This window comes from Melanerpes formicivorus, unplaced genomic scaffold (genome assembly GCF_026170545.1).
Source record: "Melanerpes formicivorus ecotype bairdi unplaced genomic scaffold, bMelFor1.0.p_v2 SCAF_6, whole genome shotgun sequence".
Lineage (NCBI taxonomy): Eukaryota > Metazoa > Chordata > Aves > Piciformes > Picidae > Melanerpes > Melanerpes formicivorus.
The window spans coordinates 24,875,630-24,899,313 of record NW_027142358.1 but is presented as its reverse complement, the minus strand read 5'-3'; the positions used below and the strand labels follow the sequence as shown (position 1 = coordinate 24,899,313).

Genomic DNA, 23,684 nt, shown 5'->3' with positions numbered 1-23,684 from the left:
GTTGGGTAATATCTTATCAGAAAAAATGATGCCACTGAATTTGATTCAGCTACTTGGCACTAATAATGGCATTAGCAGACCACCTTCCCTAGGTAATTTGCAGCTGAAAATGCGATAAATATATGTTAAAGTTACAGACAAGGCTACTGTGAATGCTAAGAAAAAATATTGTAATGCATGTGTTTATTTGTGAGGTCAAGAGCAATGAGTTATATATGAAATACCAAGGGCGTGGGTGGTTACTTTTAATAGAATAAGGAAATGTAGTATATTTCCCAAATGGTCTTCTACGTGGGATGGTTAGAGAAAGAAAGCAAACCTGGTGCTTGAGAGTCAGTGACTCTAAGTGCAGTCTGGGTAGAGTGGACATCTACACAAAGGTGGTAACTACTACAGCTGTTGCTGTCTGCTGTGTGATTGCCTCTGAGGAGGCAGTTTGGTTGAAGTCCGAGTGCTCAGATGAGAGTGGCATAGCTCTTCTGAAGGTATTTGAGAAGTGGTCTCATTTTTCTGAATGTGGCACATTAAGTGATGCTATTAAGGCTCTGGATAAATGTGCCTGTCATAGGAATGAGAGGGATTTGATATATTTTAAAAAGCACATTAGGGAAAAAAAGAACACCTTTGGGGGCTTTAGAGAAGTGTTCTTTCAGGCTTGCTTGCTTTGAGACACGTCAACCATAGAGGAGGAGTTCTGTCTGTACTGTATCTTTTGAATGGTATCTGCTGCAGGTCTTTGTGTCTTGCAGATATCTACACTATTTCCATGTCGTGTAAACACCTAATGTGTTAGTTCTCTTTGGCATAGCGGCACATACATATTTCATCCAGTTGTGCTAACAAAACCAGTCACGATGGGGATGGCCTCACCTTCAAGTGAGGATTAATTAGTTTTTCTCTGCTTACATCCTAGCAGATCTCTAAATGGAGAGAGATTTCTGGACTTCTTAGGAGGACTGTGTGCTGTCCAGTATTGAGACTTTCCAGAGTTGGAGATGCTGATCAGGTCTAGCATGTTGATCCAAAAGCATCTCTGACTTGTATTTAGGCTTGCTACTGTTGCTTTATTGAGAAATGCTTTATTCAAACATAGCATTAGACAAGCCTAGCTGCCGTATTTGCTTCTGTTCTTGGTAGGAAGCCTGAACAGACACAGTACTGTTCTGTAGGAGGTGTACTTTCGAGTGACAGTTTCTCCTGTAGCATTTGGCAGAGTCTCACTAGCAGCTGAGCTGGGATTAGCCAAGACGAACCTTTTCTTTTGTGTTAAGTACAGGAAAGAGACCTGTCAGACTGATGAAGGTCAGTTTTCTACCAAAGTGCTTTTTCTCCTGTATTACATTAAGCAGAGTCTGGTCATGGCAAGACCTATGGCTGTTGGCTTGTGAACTGAGAATTCTAGGTAAGGAACAAAAAGAAGAACTGTTCAGACACTGAAAGCAAGACAGTTGCAGCAGTCCTAGATGCAGTATATGGTATAAGGAAGTGGAAAGCTGGAGTTTTGTCTTCACATAGAAAAAATATAAATTACTAGCCCTATTTTCCTAATTGGCCAGGCAAAGAAAAGCTATTAAGCATTGCAGACTTTAAATGAGTGCATGACAACAAAAACTATTCTTCCCAGAGCATTTTTAAGAACTTTGGGCCATAGCAGAGCACCATGGAATGCTGCTGCAGTCACGTGTCAAGCTACCAAGTATGAGACAGGCTATCTGTTCCCACATATGCTGCTGAGCTGTCTAATTCAGGCAGATAATATCTATTCAAATTTCATTTAGTCAGATCTAGATGTTTTGAAAATCCATCTGTATTTTCTTTTCCATTTTTGGTAATTCTAATAATATTTTATATTCATGTTCTGTGGTTTTTCAGCCTCAGAGTCCTTGCAAGTTTCATGATCCCAGCAAGACCCCTAGGTGGCATTTCAATCCAGCTGTTAAGAGAATAGTATGCAGCACAAGTGGTGAAAACTAAACTGAAATAATCTTGTTGCCTTTATATAATCCTCTTACTAAATTAATTTTACTGGCTGCCAGCAGGTGGAAGGAAAGCTTGAACATCAGAAAGGTTTGGTTAAATTGCAACCCATAGCTATTTTAAAATGCAGTGGGCAGATTTAAAATCTGCCTGTTATGTCTGGAGCATGCTGTATATTGAGAAAATGAGAGTGAAGTCTGATTCTGTTTGCTTTAGGAGTGGCATTGAAAAAAAGTTTGGATTGTTTATAAGTTTTAGTCCCTTTCTGCAAAGTTCTAGTTGCACCTCAGAACTCCCTGATGTGTTAACCAGTTTATGTTTGGCTGAGAACTGTTTGCTGCATGTAGGCTCTCAAACTGGACTCCATAACCAAGTGCCATACACCTCCCTTGTCCTAAATAGTATTCTTTTGTATCTGCCAGAATGCCCTTGCATTCTTAAAACACTTGCTACTGTGTTCAATTCTGTTGCTGCCAAATTCCACACTAGTTTAGCAGCCTCCTAACTGAGCTGCCTTGAGTATTGCCATTTCTATAGAGAAGAATGTGCCTTGGAAAATGTAATTTATACCCAGTTTCAGGGGGATGCAAGGAAGTAAGTGTCTATGTTATCCCTTCATCATGCTATTAGTGCATAGACTTGATTTATTCTGAAAGGTGGAATGAGTTTGGCCTGTTACAATTAGCATTAGGTAGATTTTAAATGAGCTTGATGACATCATATCTGATTACTACTTTCCCTATGTTTCTGAGTCCTCTTTCTCACTCGTGCTAAATATGTGATTTATATTGGGATGGTTTAGAATCTCTTTACTGGAATGCATGCTGATTTTACTCTTTGATCCTGGGGAGAGAAACTTCTAGGACATCTTGTCCTTACTTGTCTTGGAACCTCATCATTAACCTCTCTTGCTACCCATCTTCCTCTGTATTGTTCATACATTAACCTGTTTATGTTTTGCCATGTGCAAGTCTGTGATTTTTTTTAAGCCTGGTTTTCTACTTACACTGACAAATTTTTAGTCCATTACATTTCTTTAACCTAAGACTAATTTTTATTTTGATACCCTAATATAGGGAGGATTAAAGTTGCAGAGAACCTTAGATGAATTTTGTGTGTTTTACTTGTGGCTTGTAAAAAGCTTATGTTTTCCTTGCCAACTTCTAGCAGCTCAGAAGCATGAGTGAAATGAAATGAAAGTTGCTCTTGGCTACAAATTGTGTTTGCTTCAGTGCCCAGCAGAGTGCTTTTACACAGTGATCTTTCTACAGATCAGCCTCTCTTCCCTGGGTAGGATAGAGGCAGTAAATACCATTGCTGGGAGACAAGGATGGAGAGAAAATGGCAAATCAGAATTTGAAGTAGTACTTTCTGTTAGCCAGCATAGATCTTTATTGCAAATTACTGTTGGTTTTTGGTGTTTTGTTTCTTTTCCCCTTGCATTTCTTATTGCTATGGTTGATTATTACTTCACTTGGTAGAAATTTTTATCAAGTTAGGAACTGTTCTCTCATTTCCCCTAATTGTTTCCAAACTGATTCAACTCAACACATCGCAGGCTATTTAAACTGTATTTCTTCTACTTTTCTCTTCTCTAGATTATTTGACATTTTCCTTTATTTTCCTTGCAATGCAGTATCTGCAGCTGGATGCAGTATATTGGCTCAGGTCAGTTGAAGTGAAATAAATCTGCTAGCCCTCCTGTACTTTATATAAAATTTACTGGAGCTAACATTCATTGTTATCTTATTTGAAGGTGACCCTCCAATCCCATTCTTTATATCATCATTCTTCTTGAGCAGTATTTATTCAGATTTCCCATCAGCACTATTTTCAGCTTTTCTGGAAAATATTTTTTCTCCTAAATTTAAATGACTAATTAGAAATGAGGCTTAGAATTATATACTTTTTCTTTTATAGAAAAAGCTCCCATTCATCCATGCTTCATCTGAAATATAATGAAGTAATAAACTTTACAGTGCCATATGCATAAAGATTTTACTGACCTGTATTGGCAGTACTTATACACCACGGAATATGTAGTTTTGATGTCACTAACCTTTATTCTGACCTGTATTTCAGAAGCTTAAAGATTCTTCTGGGTGAATTATTAGTGGAAATTAGAGAATTTCAGAAAGATTTGTTTTGGGAATTAGCTTTTCAGATAGTTGGTTTTTTTGACTAATCAGAATTAGTATCTCTTATTTTCCCTATATTCTTCACTTTGGACCATTAGAAATCACAGTCAGAGAGGAGTAATGGCCTCTGACACTGAAACAAAGCTAAAGTGCCATCCAATTCCCTTTGGAACACTAGCAAATGTTCAACACTAGCAAGTCTTTAATTAACTTTCCTGAAAATGATTTCAGAGTGAGACCAGTTTGCCCCGTTAATATCAGTAGGATTATTTCTCTATACTTGAGGTCTGTACTATATTTAAGTCTGATCCTGTCTTTGTTTGAACCCAGGATTTATGCTGAAGTAAACTGCCTTGTTAGCAATTCAGAGGCTTGGGGGAGAGGGTTGTGTGTGACAATTTTTCCTGTTTGGCAGTTAATTGGTTTGTTAGCAATAAATAACTTCTAACACTCTGCTGCTTTGCACTGCTTAAAGTTTGTAATGTTTTTAAATTGAAGGGTTATAATTCTCTTTGTATGAACAGGAAGTCTCTTTGCATCCTGAACTCAAAATGCTTTTCAAACATGTTTATGAGGTTCATTTTGCTTGTGGTTCTCTTGTGGCAGAATGAGAATTATGTGTGTGTGTGTGAACTCTGGGCAGCACAATGAGTGCTCCCTGACTTCAGTACATAGAGATACCATGCCTTTTCTTTCATCTTTAAATGGGCAAGATTACACTGTGAGCTCATTTACTTACTAATTGAGCAAATATGACAACATAGAATTTTAAAGCATGATAAATTAAACTGTGACCATGTCTGCTGCTTTGTTTGTTTATTCAGCCCCTGGCAGCAGCATATCAATTAGAGCCTCCCCAGGGGTGAATTTTGTCTGCTGAGCGCTCCACTGGGGAATATATTGTTTCATAAGCAGCCTGGACTTTATCATCCAGCCTTTTCAGAAGCTCCAATTTTCTGTGAAGCTGCAGCTTTGTAAAGATCCTACCAAAGCTGCTTGCTTTTTTGGCAGGAGTCAATAGAATTAACTGGTTTGCATTATTTTTCTAAATTAGGCCTCTACACCTTATTACATGCAAAATTGTTCCTCAGAAAGTTGTTTCCTCTTCCTCATTTCCCACTGAAAAAAAAAATTACTGTCCTCAGAGAGAAGGAACAAATGAGTTTTTCACTCACCTTTTTCCACTTATCTCATTCAGCTCAGTGACATTTGAAAAGTTGTCTTATCTATAAACATACTACTAGGATATTCCACACTGGATGTTAAGCTGGGTAATGAAATGCTGCAGTAGGTATCTGTTAACTATCATTGCATTGTGTTAAAAAAAACCACCAAAAAACAAAAACAAAGAAATGAGCTTGTCATTTGTCATGGAACATGAAAGAGACAGTCTGTGACAGAGTTCTTATTTTAGTTTGTAGTTATGTAATCATGTGAAATGAAGATCAGGCTGCTCTTCAGTGCTACCTAATTTATTTGTTGCAAATCACTTCTGTCTGTACCATCTGGCAGATATTTAAGACTTCAAAAGGTGCACACAGCAGTACTTAAAAATTCTACAGTAGTTTACAAAACTTTTCCACTTACTTCTTCCAACCATGTTTGAAGGATTCAGTGGTACCAGCCATCATTTCAGACCTATGGAGGTCAATATTTATAGCATTAGTTTTCTTTGAGTCACTAACTTGACCTGTATATTAATATGAAACAAAAAGAGGAAGACTAGTTCTTGGTGCTTAAGAAATGTGGGGAAATATTACTGTCTCTTCTGGTCTTATAGAAGAAGTAAAGCAAATGTGTTAGGGACTGTACTTGGTCATCTCTCAAAAACCACTTCAGTAAATGCTCTTTCATAACTTGGTTCTCTGTGAAGCCCAAGAAGATGTTTTTTATGAGATTAAGACGTGCTACAATAACTTTTATCATCCTACACCAAATTCTACTTGAATTCATGAAATGAAACCTCATCTTTCAAGAAGGTTTTATAAACACTTTATGAAGTGTTCTATGCTAACACCATGGAGTACTTTCTCTTGCTATATAATGGATTGTGAAAGTACTGAGTAAATATGAGTGGTGTGGCTTATTCCTGGCAACCATAATCTAAGAAAATGCTGTTCTTAGGAAATAACAGTAAGGTAAGAATGCCTATAAACTTAGGAAATGAACAAACTGTGCAAAGTTGCTCTTAAGTGAATTTCTAAGACTTTCTTTTTTGAGGATGAGCTCTCAGTATTCATCTGCACATCCATGACATTTTTAGTGTATGCATAGGCTGCAGTGAACAGACTAAAATTCATGACTAACTTCAGCAAAGCATTCTCTGAAAACTGTTAATGAAACAAGTTTTAAAAGTACAAGAGTTTGAAGGGTAAATCTAGGAATATTTTTCAGTTGCTACATGCTCACTCCTGACGTACATGGATCTTTGTTAGACCTTTTCCTCTCAGACTTCATATTTCTGAGGCAGAGCAGTGGAAGAATTTTCCAGTTAGACCCATATGCTGACTGCTAGCTTCCATTAAGATAATTTCCTGCTATGTTTTGGTGGTAATGACTTTGTTTCTGGATTTGTTTTTGACTTCTGCTGTTTCAGTTCCAAGACACCTTAATAGTATCTCTCTACTTCCTGTCCATCATTCACTCTCCTTTCTGCAGATGAATTAAACTATGATGCACTTCCTAAAAAGACCTACTGCTGACTCGTATGTGTCTGAAGTCAGACTGGTTCAGCAGGGTACCTAAATTATTATCTTGCTATCTCTGAGCATTTTGAGTTTAGAATGAGAGAGACCAGGGGGATGAGGGGGAAATAAAGCATAACAAAAAACCCTAGAAGAAAAGTTTGTCAAGTATGAAACTACAGATGAGCCAGAAGGAGCCACTTTTAAGCATCTAAAAAAGGACCTAGAGAGTTGCCAAAAGACAATTCCTGCATCTATTTTGTGTCACTGAAAAACATCAAAGAGGAGCTTGAAAGATGACTTGTCTGAGCAGGTTCTGAAAAGAAACAAATTGCTTATTTACAGACAAATATAAATGGTAGATCTGCTCGTGAAGAAACTCTGATTTCATTGTTGAAGTATTACTGCTTGATTTGCAGAACTGGAGCTGCTGCTATTTGATCCCTCTTTTCGTTTACCACGCAAATTAATTCCTATCCATTTGTATCTGTTAAGCATGTGGTCTTCAAGCCAAAGCCCACAAAGACATTAACTTTAAATCTCAGGATTATGAAGTCTGTTCTGAACGTTTAGATAAAATAGTGAGATAAATTAAAATAGAGAAGTGACAGATTTTAAGAACTTGAACAGCTTTTTTGCAAATTGGCTATTTGTGGAAATCTCATAGCCAAATGTTCTCCCCTGATGCCTCACTAAACTGTGTCATGTTACTGGAAGTCTAAAATCTGTCTCTACTACATGTTGCATACATTTTAACTGCTTGTTTACAGTCTGGTAGGCAGACAGAGGCTTTCTGTCTTGTAGCCTGTTGCTGTGAATAAAAAACAGAGTGATGTGAGCAGGATGGAAATGTTTATATAGTAGCAGTGGGTGGAGAGTTCTTGTAAAGTAAGGGAGCTGCACAGGACTATGGGTAATTTCTGTATTTTTTACATGGACATGGGGGCCTTCTTTAGGTGTGGATCCAAGTGTTTCCTTGAGGTGCTTGGGGTGAGCCAAAGGAAGGAACTGATTCAGCCTAGACAAGAATTTAAAAGCAGCTGAAAATATGGTTTTCAGTTGAATCAGTGCCCTTTATGAAATGTCAAATTCTGCTCGGTGTGCCCAGTGCCAGGTTTGGTGCCAGTGCAAAAGAGGGAGAGAAAATCCCAACTGGCTTTCCCATCCTCTTTCACAAGTCTGTAATTAGGTCAGTTTAAAGTAACTGGGAAGCTGCAGCCTGGAGGAAAAGATCAGCAAATTCTCCTCCTTGATAAGGATTTTTCTGTCATTATTTAATCTACTAATTTTCCTGAAGGCCTTGCAAACCATACATAGGCTGTTGATTGTCTCGTGTCAGCAGCGTGGTCTGGCTTATGCAGTGAAAGCCTCCTGAAGGCTTGCTCTTCTTTCCCCCATCCTTGCCTGCCTGCAGCACCCTGGAACTTGCCTCCAAAGCTTCAAGTCTCCTGGCACTACTCATTGGTTCTTGTCTCTTATTAGCTACCCTGTTGCTCCTTAGGCTTTATCCCTGCATTTCACTGCTACTGCACTTTGCAGCTAGAAATATTACTGTTGTCAAGGAGCTTGGAGAGTAGCTCTGCAACTGCAGTTGCTCTTGGAAGCTGAGGTAGTTAAGAACAAACAAGCAAACCAAACTGAAATGACAGAGAAATGTGTTTAATTTTTGCCATGCTATAGTTGGAGGATTTAATCAGCTAGATGAATTGAATCAAACAAATTATTTTAAAAAGAGAGTGGGTAAATGGGCAACTCAAGCACTGATTTGGGAGAGTGATGAAAAACTTGAAATTACAGCTCTGCCCAATTTGAAAATAGCAGATTTAATAAAAACCCAACAACTAAAACCGCCCAACAGTCTTTCTCTCTATCTCAGGCAGAGCTCAAGACTTAGGCGTTATTTTCCAAGGAATGTTTAGATCAGTGTCCCAGGCACAGGGAAAATATTTAAATGCTCTGTCTTTGTCCTTCCCTATAGCAAAAACAGCATCAAAGTCTCTGGAGAAGTGTCTTTAGAACTACTCACTGGTAGGTGATGAACCGCTCAGTGGTTACCTAAGGGAACCATTTTAAAGTGCCAAGTCACTGAGTATCTTTTGAGACTTTTTACTGTTTCAGCACTGTAGCCTGCTGGCTCATGAGGATTGGAGGCAGGAGAAAGAGTCTAAGTATTGAATTCATGGGAACGTTATCTTAATGATTTATTTCCTTTCTGTTGTATTCTTAGTCTTCTGTGCTTTCAGACCTAGATAGTGATATCCTTAGCTCATGTGGAGACAAGCTATTCCTATGAGTTCATGGAAACACCACTGATGAAAATTAGCCAATATAAGTAGGGAATCACAATCTGGCCCTTCAGCTTGGTTTTTAATTCTTTGTAACAACTTACAGCACATTTAAGGAGGCATTGGCCCTGGCTAATTCTAGACCTGGCAAATCCTTCATGAGAAATTATTTACCCTAGACTTTATTTACTGATCTTGTAATGTTGATATGTGATGCCTAATGCCATATTAATTTTAGAAGTTATTTGGTTTGTTTTTTCAGTACTGTTGACCAGAAGTGGATTATTCTTTCATGATGTGTAACTCTGAATATTAAAAAAAAAGAAAGGGGAAAAAAAAAGAGGGATATTGTTCTATGAGTGTTGGATGAGTTGTGTGGGAGAACTCATTTCCCGACTGCTTGAGTAGGTAGCCCTCTTTGGTTTGCATACAAATATGAAACCTTTTCCAAGAATGAGTTTGTGACTCAGGCAAGGAAAGCATAATTACTCAAGAATGTGTGAGATGTAGACAGAAGAAGGGTTATTAGCTTGGTAGTAAGGAATTAATATTAAGAGACTGTTCTAGAAAATCTGAAGAGATCAGGCAGTCCTGGTTGTTCCAGGAAAATGCAGATTGTACCAGAGGATCCATACAGCAGATTTGGCCAAGGATTGCTGCAAGCAGGATGAATTCCTCTTGCACCATCAACAGGGCACACACACTTTAATTTTAAAATTATGCACCTCCTTGAAATGATATTAGTGTAATGCTGCACTGTAAACCTTGTAAGAAATCTTTCTGAGCAAATTGCTCGCTCGCTGTTTTTTGCCACTTCATTTTTTTGTAGTTGGCTGTCATGCTGTCTTTCTGCGTTATAGGGAACACTGCATCGTTCCTTTCTCTATCTTTTAACTCCAAGTAATTTTCAAAACATGAAAAATGAAGGAGTTAATTAGTCATCCCTGTGTTTTGAAAGACTCTTGTTTTGACATAGTTGTTTAACACACTACCTTAGCTTCTCTGAACAGTAATATTGAGTCACTGAAGGCTGTATGTTATTTGAAAGCCTCTATGATTCTGAAAAACATTGTGTAATTTATTAGAGCTTTTCTGAAGCTGAAGCTTGGAGCTGCTTCAGTTTTATTTCATTGAAGCTGACTGGAGAATCTAGTCAAGCCAAGGACATTTTTTACCTATGCACCAATTGATCTGGCAGCTCTAGCTGCATTAGAGATCTTAGTAAATGAAAGCAGTAGTGGGTTATGTGATACGTATTAAAGCAGGTATATTAAAAGTCTTCTGAAGATGTTGGCAGTGGATGAATTGCTGGATGAAATACAAATTAAGGTCTAATTGCTGAATCCAAATCTCTTCTGTATTATAATGTTAGCTTTTCCTTTGCTCTTCTCATTGTAAGAGAAGTATTCTGTTCTGTGATCCTCCAAGCAGTAGCACAGCATATGAAATTAATGTTTCTTCCAGAAGTCACAGTGGTACTGCATGAACAGAACTGCTCAAAATATGTCTTGTGGAGGTTAATAGAAGAATATTTAAAAGCTTTACAGTAGAAGGCTTAATTATGAGCTGCCTGACATGCCTAGGCAGGAAATGAATGCCCTTCAGTCCCTTCAACAGTGTTTGAGGCTGAAGAGTGGGCAGGCATGACTTCTTGGAGGGCTGAAGGTCTCCATCTTGACTTCTGAGACAGTGGGCAGCACAGTGAAAGCCACTCTGCCAGGGAACATGGCCTATGCTAAAGAGTGTCAGGAAGGAAATTCAGGCTGCTGCAGAAATTACATGTGCTGAGAGAGGATTTGAGTCACTGGTACCCACAGACATGGAGAATTTCTCCAGACCTGAACATCCTGAGCAACACTTAGATGTCGGGGGTGTAGCTTTAAAGCTATCCTAAAGCTAAGTTTTCATTTTCTCTAAGGTTCTTTTAAAGGGAACAGTAATTAAAATGAAGATGGTGGCTGTGAAGGGTTGATCTTGTAAATAATGATTGTCACTTGTTTTCTTCACTCTTGTTGGTAGAACAGATTTAAAGATGCATTTGTAATTGTTTTTTCCCCTTGAAGCACATGTGTGACACGCTGTACACAGCTTCTGTTTAGATTTATAAAACTGCAGTGCTTTAGTGATTCTCTAAGGCTTTTGTACCTGATCTTGATTAACACAGTGCCCTTCCGAAGAAGAAATTGCTACAAGGCAGAAGCAGAAAGGGGCCCCCCATACCTGCATTTCAGTGCAGGATTTATCACTGCTATATTAAACTGCAGAGCTACAGTCATCTGTTCTTTTTTTTTTTTTTTTTTTTCCCTTTTAATCTCTTTGTGTCTCCAAAAGTGCTCTAATTCTCCTTTTCATTATCCTACTTTTCCTCTTATTCCTTCCCTCTCCCCACACTCTTAAATTTACTGTTTCTTTCACTTCTACTTTAAAAGCTCATCAGTAGGGGCATGCTGTGCAAAACAGACCTTGGGCCTCATGTGTGAGTAGACAGGAAAGTTTGAAGGAGACAACTGCCTTCAGAATCAGAACAGGCAGCTTGGCTTTTGAAGGAGAGTGGAATGGCACTGATAAATAGAAGCAGAGATTCCTGGAGGGGCTTTTTAACAGTGTCCCCCTGCCCATCTCCTTGCTCCTTTGGTGAGCTCTTACTTCAGTCTTCCTTGGGGGCGTCCATTGAATATACAACCTTCCCTTTCCTTATGAAAAGGCAGATCTTTACTGCCTGGAAACCAGCTGACTTTCTTATCATAAAGTTTAAAAGCCTGTTTTTCATGTGTGTCTGCTATGTTGTCAGTTATCAAATGTATGTTGGAGTGTGATGAATAAGGTCTGAGAGGATTTTGAGGGTAGGGGAATAGTGATGGTGTAAGAAAAGCAACATGTCTGTTTTGAAATTGAACAGGAACTTGGGATTTTTATAGTTACAATGTTCATGCAACAAAATAACAACACTTTAAGAATTAATGTTACCTCAAAATAACAAAAGTGAGTTGGAGGAAACTGTTAGTGGAATGGCTGGAGCTGACCTTGTCACAGAACCACATCAAAAAATGTTACATTCCCATATTGGTGCTCAGTTCTTTAAATTTGTGAAAATCCCAACTGAGAGATGAGAGATTATGATATTAAGTGTCTTAGAAAACTGGGTTTTAGTCTCTGTGTGACAATTGTGACTTTACATTTTACAAGTCATTCTCTCCACAATGGATTTAATTTTGATAGAGTCCTAGATCTTTAGTTAAGAAATAATTGTAACGTTCTTTCCACTGTTATTGGAGTCCTGATGATTTCTTACAGTCTACTTTTTCATTTTATTCTACAATGAAATCCCATTTAATTTCAGGTCATAGAATCACAGAATGTTAGAGGTTGGAAGGGGTCTTCAGAGATCATCAAGTCAAAAGCAGCATCACCTAGTGCAGTCCACACAGAAATGCATCCCAGTGAGTTTTGAAAGTCATAGTATCAGTCAGGGCTGGAAGGAACCACAAGGATCATCTAGTTCCAATCCCCCTGCCATGGGGAGGGACACCCCACACTAGATCAGGCTGGCCAGAGCCTCATCCAGCCTGCTCTTAAACACCTCCAGGGACGGGGCCTCAACCACCTCCCTGGACAACCCATTCCAGGGCTTCACCACTCTCAGGGTGAAGAACTTCCTCCTCACATCCAGCCTGAATCTCCCCACCTCTAGCTTCATTCCATTCCCCCTAGTCCTATCACTACCTGATATCCTGAGAAGTACCTCCCTGTCCACCTTGGTGATCCCAACGACTTTGACATCCTTCCTGCTCTTGATGAAATTATAAAGATATGTTACAGCTTCCTGTAGTGTTCCTTTTGTGGCCAGTTGCACTGTGTGTTTTATGACTCAACTGCCATGATTTATGTTCCTTTCTGTTATACTGCTATGCATATACCATGAGTTTTTTGGGCACTGTTTCTAATGCCTTCTCTCAATGTACCAGTTAAACACAGTGTCTTTTTGCGGTTACTCATTCAGCAGGTTTTTTGGAAGCGGGTGATATATGCCTGCCCTTACCTTCTACCATGCATACATTACATTCATGTACTTGCCAGTACTTGTGATACATTTTTTTTCCTTCTAATAATCTTTCATTTTTAGTAAGATCACCTTTTTAAAACCTAGTGGATTTTTTTTTGGCTTTTGCCTACTGTAGAGATGTTGAATCAAAACATATCAGAGTCCTTCTTACAGACTTACTTCATGGTAGTATTCTTAGTGAGATCTTCAGCATTACTGTTCACTGTGTCCTAAGTTAGATTTCTTTTAGGGGTTTCCCTGTCATGCCAGTCCATGAAGTACAATCTACAGATGAGTTTTGACACCACAGCATGTCTGAAATAACTCAACCCTTCAATTATTGCTGTTTTTCCAATGCTAGCAATTATTCTAATATTTCTAGGCATGACAGGGGCACTGTTGCCAAATGACAGATAGAGGATTGTCCTTAATAATCTATTTTTTCTGTGTTTGGACATGTACTTTCAATTTTGTAGAGATTCTGTGTTATTGCTGCATTTCACCAAGCTTTAATTTGATCCTAAGCTCTTTGTAACATGATGCCTTAACACGATTCATTAGCTACCGCATGGCTTTTTTGTTCTTTATGTTCAAGTATTAATGTGCCAATAACTGATCTTTTTCCTCCAAGTGTTTGACCTGCTTCAAATGCTCACTTAAAAGTACAGGTGTTCTAGGTTTGAAAACCTCCTCAGCATTTGTACAGAAACACACATTTGGTTTGGTTTTCTTTCAGTTTTGTGGGAAATGAACTCACTGTTCATGTTTGACTTCAGCCAGTCTTTTCTATCCTTGTGCCCTTGGACAAACTGGAAAAAGGAGACATACCACGTATGGATCTGTCTCTGAGAATCCTCTGCTTCCTTTACAGAAGTGTCAACACGCAGATGAATTTTGTGGGTAGACTGATGAGTGTCTGTGCTTTATTATGGATTTATGTTTATGGGTGCGAGTGACTCGAATTAATGCAATTTCAGTCAGCTGCTGAAGTCCATTCCTGAGTCAGCCTTAGTTAAATATGTTTGTTGTGATTGATTCTGAACATAGTTGCAGATACTGAGGCTCAAGACTTGCCCTGAAATCTGTAGATGCCCATTGTGGGGCATGCTGCTTGTTGACAACATACAATAAATTTTTTAAGTGCTGTTCTAGTTTCACTTCAGAAATCCAAGGCAAGAGATACAAAGCCAAGTGGGAGCTGCAGTATTTTCAGTGAGAAATAAGTATGTTTGTGTTGCCATGCACATGGGCTAGTGAAGAGTAGCTCCCAAATAATTAGTGTTGTGATTTTTCCATACTGCTTTTGCTCTAGGAATTTTACTGAATAATTGCCTAAAATACTTTTCCAAATCATTGGCAATAATATATCACAGAATACTGCAATAGCAACAATTTTTTGCAGTGAGATGCATAAAGCTATCATACTAATGAAACAGGATTTTCAACCACAGCAGACTTTAGGCTTGTACGACCGTTGTGTTCCCTCCTTGCTCTTGCCACCAGATGCTGTTTCTCACAAGCAGAGATCAGCTGATTTATTACAGAAATGAGAGAATATTTAACCTTCTAGGGGGTTGTAAGGACAACATTAGCACAAATATGTCTGATCTTGATCTGATAATAGCAGGCATATGAATCATCGAGACATTTTGGTTGGAAAAGACCTGCAGGATCATTAAGTCCAATCATTAACCCAGCACTGCCAAGTCCACGACTAAACATGTCCCTAAGCAGCATATCTGTATGGCTCTTAAGTCCCTCCAGGGATGGTGAATCATATATGTGTTTTATAAAAAACATTTATGTTGTTTTTTTTTCCCTTTTTGTTGTGGAAGCATTCATGCATGGATTTTAGAATAACGGACATTACCATTGCATATTGGCTAGCTTATGAACTTGCACAGTATTTGTGTCTAGGATTAGATGCCCTTCTATTTGTCAACTTCACAATTAAAAGATTTTAATTTGTGCCATTTGCATGCTTTTGCATTGTACTTAAGTATCACTCTGGTATTTAATTCCATAACCATTACTGAATGGTACTTTTTAACATAATAATTCTTGACTTTTATACTCATCTCACTGATTTTCAAAGGAAGAGTGAAAGAACTGTTGACTGAGGGAAAGACTGAGGAAGCTGGGGTTGCTCAGCCTGGAGAAGAGGAGACTCAGGGGTGACCTTATCACTCTCTACAACTACCTGAAGAGAGGTTGTAGACAGGCGGATGATGGTCTCTTCTCCCAGGCAGCCAGTACCAGAACAAGAGGACACAGTCTCAGGCTGCGCCAGGGGAGGTTCAGGTTGGATGTTAGGAAGAAGTTCTATACAGAAAGAGTGATTGCCCATTGGTATGGGCTGCCCAGGGAGGTGGTGGAGTCGCCGTCATTGGAAGTGTTCAGGAGGAGACTTGATGGGGTGCTTGGTGCCATGGGTTAGCTGTTTGGGTGGGTTGGATTGGTGATGGGTTGGACGCAATGATCTTGAAGGTCTCTTCCAACCTGGTTTGGTTTATTCTATTCTAAATTTCAAAGACTAAATTCTCCCTATAGAATGACAGCTTCCTAATAAACTTTTCTAGATTTAATCCAGTGCATATGAATGAAGAAAATAGCTGTATCTCTACACTCTGTTAAGCCTTAGTGCTTTGTCATATGTCTAGAATAATATAAGCACGTCCTCTTGGAAACTAGCACTAAGCATAATTAAATCAGAAAACAAAGACGTTATGGATATCCTTACGGGGTGCCCTGAACTCACCAAAGAGAAAAATTCAGAACCATTGCTGGGAGATGGTACTGTAGATAGATGAATCATTGCACATAGCTGCGTTTTATCAGACTCCTAAATGTCATGTCAAGTAGATGTGGTAAATGGGGGCAAACTACTCTTGTCTTAGGTGCTTAGAAGCAGCACCAACCCAGACATTTTTTATTTTTCTCCTAGAACATCTTTGCCCTAACGGCTAATCAGTACTGACAGGGTAAAGAAGAGCCTACTGACAACATCAATTTGGATTCTCAGAAAGCCTGTGCTAGGATTCCTCACAGGAGTCTGTTTAGGAAGTGAAAGGGGAGTTACCCTTCTGGGGTAGGACCTGGCTGGAGGCAGAAAACAGAGAAGGAATGAAACATCAGTTTTTCACATGGCAAAAAGTTAAAGCAAGAAGCACTCCAGTGTTGAGGTTGGAACCATAATGTACAATTTGAAGTCTCTGTGAAAAGGAGACTGCAGAATGTGCAGATAACATTTGTTTGGGTCTGTCAAACCTCAGAAGTGCAACCACAACAGTCTAGAACTCAGGAGATCTGGATGAAAGGACACTACCATAATAAGTAAAATCCATTGACGCATGAAAAATAAAGCCTGTTGGAAAGGGTAGGAATAATTTAAAATACAAACATCTGCTGTAAGTATTTAAGCAAAGTGCTAGCAGTGAAAAAAGAGTTTGTGGTGTCCTTCTGAGCACTGTGTTCAAAAGGCTTGCTCAGAGTTGATGACCTTTGAGGTCTCTTCCAACCTTGGTGATTCTGTGAGTACACTGAAGCAGGCATAAGTATGATAGACTAGAAAATACACTTAAAATTAAAAAATGCCTCTGCCTAAATAGTTCACCTTTTCTCTTGAATCTATGTTAAATTCTAATTATATGTTATCAAGGAAGATTAGCTTAAAAAGAAATGATTTGGAGCTTGCAGAGCAAAATGTTTAGGAACATCTGATTCAAGGAATAGCAAATTGATTTTTACATAACCTATTAAAATATATTTTTTTTTCACAGCCCATAATTCAGCTGTAGAATTTGCTGCCAGAACTCCGTGATGTTAAGGTTTCAGGAATTTCTGTATAAAAATATCTCATTTCTAAAAGTATAATGAGAAGTTTTGCAAGTATATTATTTAAAATTAAAAGTACGACTTGTGACCCACATGCCTGAAGGGATAATATGTTAATGGCGAAGATGGTAACATCTTTTCCTCTTAATTATTGTAGCTGTTTAGTTTGGTGAATTTTGGGGATTTATTTTATTTTTTAATATGTGCTTCTACCTATTAGATAACAGGTTACTCACAGTTAGGAAGCCTGCTAGGCAGGTCAAACATGACATTTCCTTGTATGACTGCTCAGGAAGAAGCAAAAGTGTTTAAATGCCCTCTATGTAAATTCGGTTGATTTCTGAGATACTGTAGTTGTGCTTCTTGCAAATGCATCCCTAAATTGGAAGGTAGATTATTGTATCATGTATCATCATAATCTGAGCTTTTTAAACAGAGTCAGAATGGATTTAAAGAAAAAATGTTTTTTTGTTGATATTTGTTTTAATTTAATTCTGAGTGTCTCTAGAGCCATAATCTCATTAGTATTCCAATTCCTTTGCAATGCTGATGTGGTAAATGGAAGTTGGATCAGAGTGTTCAACTTGTAACATACAATTTATATTCTCTCCTTATTTGCCATCACATTTTATGGGGAGGGATGGAGCAAAGCAGCATTTGGCAGTTTGTAAACAGAACCCATTAGGAGTGAGACCCCACCTGGAGTACTGTGTCCAGTTCTGGAGCCCCTATTACAAGAGGGATGTGGAGGTGCTGGAACGTGTCCAGAGAAGGGCCACAAGGATGATTAGAGGGCTGGAGCACCTCTCCTATGAGGACAGACTGAAGGAGTTTGGGCTGTTCAGTCTGGAGAAGAGAAGGCTCCGAAGTGACCTAATTGTGGCCTTCCAGTATCTGAAGGGGGCCTACAGGAAGGCTGGGGAGGGACTTCTCAGGATGTCAGGTAGTGATAGGACTAGGGGGAATGGAATGAAGCTGGAGGTGGGGAGATTCAGGCTGGATGTGAGGAGGAGGTTCTTCACCATGAGAGTGGTGAAACCCTGGAATGTGTTGTCCAGGGAGGTGGTTGAGGCCCCGTCCCTGGAGGTGTTTAAGAGCAGGCTGGATGAGGCTCTGTCCAGCCTGATCTAGTGTGGGGTGTCCCTGCCCATGACAGGGGGGTTGGAACTAGATGATCCTTGCGGTCCCTTCCAACCCTGACTGATACTATGATGCTATGAACCCTACTGAACTGCTACTGCTGTGGAGGATTTGGAGCAGAGAGTGGGAAAGCATACTCTTTTGTGTAGTCTGGTTCCTTCCAGATCATTCCCTGTTCTTTCTACATGGGCAGGCCTGGCTATTTGTGTTTAGTGTCATTTTAGTACATTTCTTAAAGGAAAAAACTATATGAAAAAAGACATTTTATTTCAAGTTGTCTGGGTTTAGGACACATCTTTCTTTTCTGTGTAGAATTAGTGGTTAAGTGTAATATTGCTATGTGATCATTGCCAGGATAGATCACAGCTTATCCATATTTAAGATAGATGTCATCAGTTTATCAGACAGCGGTGTTTCAGTGCTACTTGTTCGGTAGTAATTTCAGCTAGGATCTAAATCAGCTAGGATCAGAACAAGGTTTTCACTAAAGGTAACCTTCATCTTTTGTAAATTATAATCACAATACCAGCATGCTCTTGCCAAGTCATGCTGGGTAGGACAAACAGTAGAAATCAATATAAAGAGGTTATTTATGAAACTGAATTTTATCTGGCACTATAAATGCAAAGTTATTATTTCTATTGTTAGTAGTAAAAACTGTGTACTAATACTAGAATAGTATGATTAATACAAAATCTGCTTTTAATAATTTTCTCAATTTATGGAAAGTATTCATCTGAACAGACCTGCCCAGTAATAATTTTCAGTGATCTGACATGAATTTCTAAGCAATCAGCTCATGAGCCACTTTAGAAAGAATAGCCATAATTCACAAAGTGGAATGAGTCTTTTTACACTAAACCCCTTCAAACTCTAGATTTATTCTGGTGGTCATAATTACTGGAATGGATATTGTGAGAGTTGTAGTTGCTTATTTTGTTGGATGATATACAATGCTTTCCAATGCAAAGTTGTTCTGCTATCAAACATTATGTTTCCCTAACATTCTGTAGGCCACTGTCATCTGTTTGTCACTGTAGGAATCAAGCCTGGCAAACCACAAGAAGTCTGCATGATTTCCATAGTGATTATAAGCTCTGAATAGCTTTATTTTATGGCTTGTCAGATTATAGGTCTTCAAGCCACACTTCTGAAAGTGTGCTATTGTGGGATTAAGGTTATATCTGAATTTTAAAAGTTCTATACCTTTCCAAAGTCATTTGGTAGTGTTCGGACTTTCTCCCTTGCTGCTGCATAATCCTTCATGCTTAGTTCATCTGACTCATGTCTCCTACTCAGTTTCCACAATTACTTTGTGAGTAAGGAAAAAACCAATAAAATAATATTAATAATTAAAATTTTTTAAATGGAGTAAGGATGTCTGACAAGCAAAAATGTGATGAGTACTACTGCTGAAGTAGGGGCTAGGCAGTGGCTAAGATAAAGACACAAGTTTTATCGCGTGTTGGGGTGAAGACAATTCCCATTGGGGTTTCCTGAACTGCAGCTAAGAACTACACATTTTAGGAGATGCAGACTCCCTTATGCATTCAAAGCTCTTCGGTGCATCTAATAGTTACAGCATACCTGCCTTCAGGAAAATCCTACAAAGTTGTTCTGATGGTTGGAGGCATTGCATCCACCTCTGTGTAATTGATGTTCTTCCCACCCATCTCACAAAGAGGTCACTGTTAGAATGCAGTGGGGACTAACACTTTTCCAAGTACTGATAATATGCAACATTTATTTGAATAGCAATTCCAATGTGTAAACAGAAATGGAAATCCACTTGATTAAACAAAGCCATCCCAAGTTGTATCAAATGGGCAGTCACACAGGGCTAATTGTCAGAGCTGGATGCTGGCAGTGGGAGGCTGAGAATCTGCTCCCAGTGCTGCCATAGGCTGTAAGGAAACTGGATCAGGTGTCTTTTCTGTGTAAATAGCGTTAATAATATCTCACAAAGTGTTTTAAGGCTCTCTAATAAAGGTGCTTCAATATTTTTGTTGCTAAGATTACTTTAAGGAGTGACATTTATTTCTAATTACAACCAACTCTATTATGAAGCAGCTGGGGAGGAATGTTATAATCTTTAATTCATTAATTAATAGATATCTGACTTGGTGAGCTGTTCATCTTCTGTTTGAAATTCCTGGAAAATTAAGTGGGTGTTTTTATATTGGATACTAAAACTCCTGAGTAAGAAAAATACTTGCCAGTTTGATGAGTTTTATTACCTCATAAAACAAGCAAGGAAACAAACCAAATGAGATAGAGTCCTTTTGTGGAGAGTAAATTTTAGATGTAGTCTTTATGACCTTCTCTACTAATTTCCCAAAACATAAACAAATATGAAGGTTGGTACACAAAGATCACAACAGGTATTAGGCTCACTGGGGGACTGACCTGATTTAGAAAAATTAAAAGAATTTGTTTTGTGGGCTGGTGGGCAGTACCCTGACTCCTCTGCAGCCACACACTACAGTATGTCAGAGCCTTGTCTGCTCTGTTGCCAGGCCTGGAGTGTTCAGTACAGCAGAGACAGTGACATAAAAGTTTTACAGAATCCATTACTGAAAGGCTTCAGCCTATGAAACTCGGAAGCAAAACCCTAACCAGTGTGTAGATTCTTCTCCTTGAGGAGGATTTGTTTTTTACCTACAGGTCAAGGTGGCCTGAACTCCCTGATCCTGATTTCTAGGAGAGATGAAGAATCAATGTTGACATTATTCTTTCCACTAAAAAGATTGACTTACTTGCCCTCTCCTACAGCTTTTGTGTGTAATAGAGTCTAATGAGTATTATTTTGAAAAACAAAATGTGGAAAGGGCCTTTTATCAGGAAATTTTCCTGTAGCTGTAGTGCTGGCTTCCCTTGTTACTATTAGTGTAACACATCTGTGAAGATCCATGTCAAGTGTAGATTTTTGTGGTGTCTGGATTTATTCCTAAACAACAGTACCATAATGTTTCAACTCCTCCAGCCTTGTCCTCGTGCTGTACAGGAGCTTGTAGATGCTATGGAAATGGTACACCTCAACTGCTATATGTTGTGTTGAGAAGAGAAGAAAGGGGTTATGTTAGGCTACTTCTTCCTGTCTCCTTCCCCTTCTCAGTGGTTGTGCTGAAAAGCTGATATTGAGAAGAGTGGATTTGTTGCACCCATCACAAGTCATGCTTATTTAGTGAGGAAATTGTTAAATATTAAGGCCTCTTGTCAGCACTGGCCTACTCGCTTTCTGCTGGTTTCCAATCTGCAGCATATGACAGTCTTCATAGAATTCAGCTAACCTTTCCTGAATGCTTCAATGTATGAATTTGTTACAAAGCTTAAACTTTCTGGAGCACCTTCTGGCTTTACAGTAACCATACAGTACAAAGTCCTTGTGCCAGTGCATTCTTAATAACCGCTAGATTTGAGTATTGTGGGACACTTATCCTTTGGAAAGTCTTGTCTTGAGTTCCAGTGGACCAATCTGAGTATAATAAAAGGAGAGAATGAGGGTACAAGAGTGATCTGCTTTTTAAATGGCAGTCTTTTTCAGCTGGATTATCAGAAAAAGAGAAGGGCAACAAAGCTGCTGAGGGGTTTGGAGCACAAGCCCTGTGAGGAGAGGCTGAGGGACCTGGGGTTGCTTAGCCTGGAGAAGGGGAGGCTCAGGGGAGACCTTATTGCTGTCTACAACTACCTGAAGGGAGGTTGTAGCCAGGTGGGGGTTGGTCTCTTCTCCCAGGCAAGCAGCACCAGAGCAAGAGGACACAGTCTCAAGCTGCACGAGGGGAAGTTTAGGCTGAGTGTTAGGAAGAAATTCTTCACAGAAAGAGTGACTGGCCATTGGAATGGGCTGCCCAAGGAGGTGGTGGAGTCACCATCACTGGAGGTGTTTAGGAAGAGACTTGATGGGGTGCATGGGGTGCCATGGTTTAGTTGATTAGATGGTGTTGGGTGATAGGTTGGACTCAATGATCTCAAAGGTCTCTTCCAATCTGGTCTGGTCTGGTCTGGTCTATTCTATTCTATTCTATTCTATTCATGCCAAGCACTTGCTGCTTTGCTATATTTTACTTCAGTCTTAACTCTGGAGGCTGCAGCCTTGAAATTAAACTCCTAAAATTATAGAAGCTTAAAATAAAGTGAAGGTTATTGGTCACTGGTTTCTTTCCCACAGGCCCTGCAAGCTTTGATTTCCGGAGCATTAACAGAATAGGAAAGGATAAGTCTATTGCTGTTATAGGCAGGGTTACTACTGTCAAACTAAACAGCACTTCCTGAAAAATATAGGCACCTAAACTGACAGCTAACTGGAGAGAGCTAATGCTGCTCTTGAAGTCTCCGTAAAGTGCACTGGTTTGTCCATTAAACAAACTACACAGAATGATAACAGCAGAAGTATGAGCTGCACTTCTTTACTATCAGTGTTGCTTCAGTGAAGGAAGTATGTAAAGGTATTTGCAAAGGTAATGGAGCTGCCCTCAGCACCCCTTTTGTGTAGTTTTTGCCTTTTTCAGCCTGCACTATGGAGTTCTACTCGAATTTGCCAGTTAGAAGAGAAAATACAGCTTAGAGAAGAGATTCTATTCAGTTAGGTTTGTTAGGCTCATTGGACAGCTGAATGTAAAGATGAATGCTAATATGCATACATACATGTATGTATGTAACATCTTTCTCTAAAGGACACAAAAGTTCATCAGCTTACTGGAGACTTGTACTACTACTTGGAAAGGATGCATAGCCCAACCCTGTCAAAGTATTCAACTGGAGATCTTGAGTTAGAGATTTGAAAGAGAGGATTCTTTTAGATTACTGTCACAAATGATCCACATCAGCTCTTGGTAAATGGTCAATTGGTCCAGTACATGGAGGTACTGGGTCAGATGTAGTCAAAACTGAAATTGAACTGAAGATGTTTAATTTTCAGCTATCCACAGGTTTTACCACTATTGACCAAATGAGCCTTGTAATTATCACTGTGATTTTTACAATGTATAAAAAGAAAGGAAGAGGCTGTGTTTTCAAGTGTCCGCTACTTCTGAATGGTTTACTTGGAGGAATCCCTTTATTCCAAACAGTTTTTCCAGAGTTTAATTCCCATACATCTTCAAAGTTAATATTCCTTTGCAAATTCCCTTGCTGTCTCTCCTGCTTACATTAGCATGCAGCAACACTGCAGCATCTTAGCAACTACTACATAGCAGGTGGATTTCCAGTTTCAATCCTGCTCCATCTACTGCCTGGCACAGGTTTTCTATCAGCTTTTGTAGCTCCCAGTTACCATCTCCTGTCTAATCTGTTAATGTGTTATTCTGAATTCATTCAACAAAATTAGATGTACGGTTTTATGCTTGGAAGAATATACAGTTGTGTTGTTTGTTTCTGTGTGTTGAGCATGCAGAGAAATGGAAAAGGAAGTATTCAATTGTATTTTAAAAGTATTAAAATTTATAAAGGCATAGATGAGTGACACAGGCCACAGATATTCAGAAGGGATCTCTATGAAAATGAGTGTTTTATTTGAAGCATTTTAAAAAGGAAAGAGTTCTTGTTCCAGAGTGTAGATTGGAAATCTTTGATTAAATGGTGAAAC

At 39.0% G+C, this 23,684-nt stretch overlaps 2 protein-coding genes across 5 annotated transcripts in view; one reads left to right on the top strand and one right to left on the bottom strand.

The window, feature by feature from the left end:
* Window positions 1-23,684, top strand: part of CTNNA3 (catenin alpha 3) — a 414,270-nt gene that overhangs the window by 172,315 nt on the left and 218,271 nt on the right. The window lies entirely within an intron of this gene.
* LRRTM3 (leucine rich repeat transmembrane neuronal 3) overlaps window positions 1-23,684 on the bottom strand; it is an 84,604-nt gene that overhangs the window by 47,125 nt on the left and 13,795 nt on the right. The window contains exon 2 of one of the 3 annotated variants that reach the window (XM_068140129.1): window positions 5,703-5,753. The exons of the other annotated variants lie outside the window; for them this stretch is intronic. Within the exon in view, the coding sequence (XP_067996230.1) occupies window positions 5,748-5,753 (6 nt within the window). The 3' untranslated portion in view covers window positions 5,703-5,747. The remainder of the gene's footprint in view (window positions 1-5,702; window positions 5,754-23,684) is intronic. 3 annotated transcript variants of the gene reach the window in all.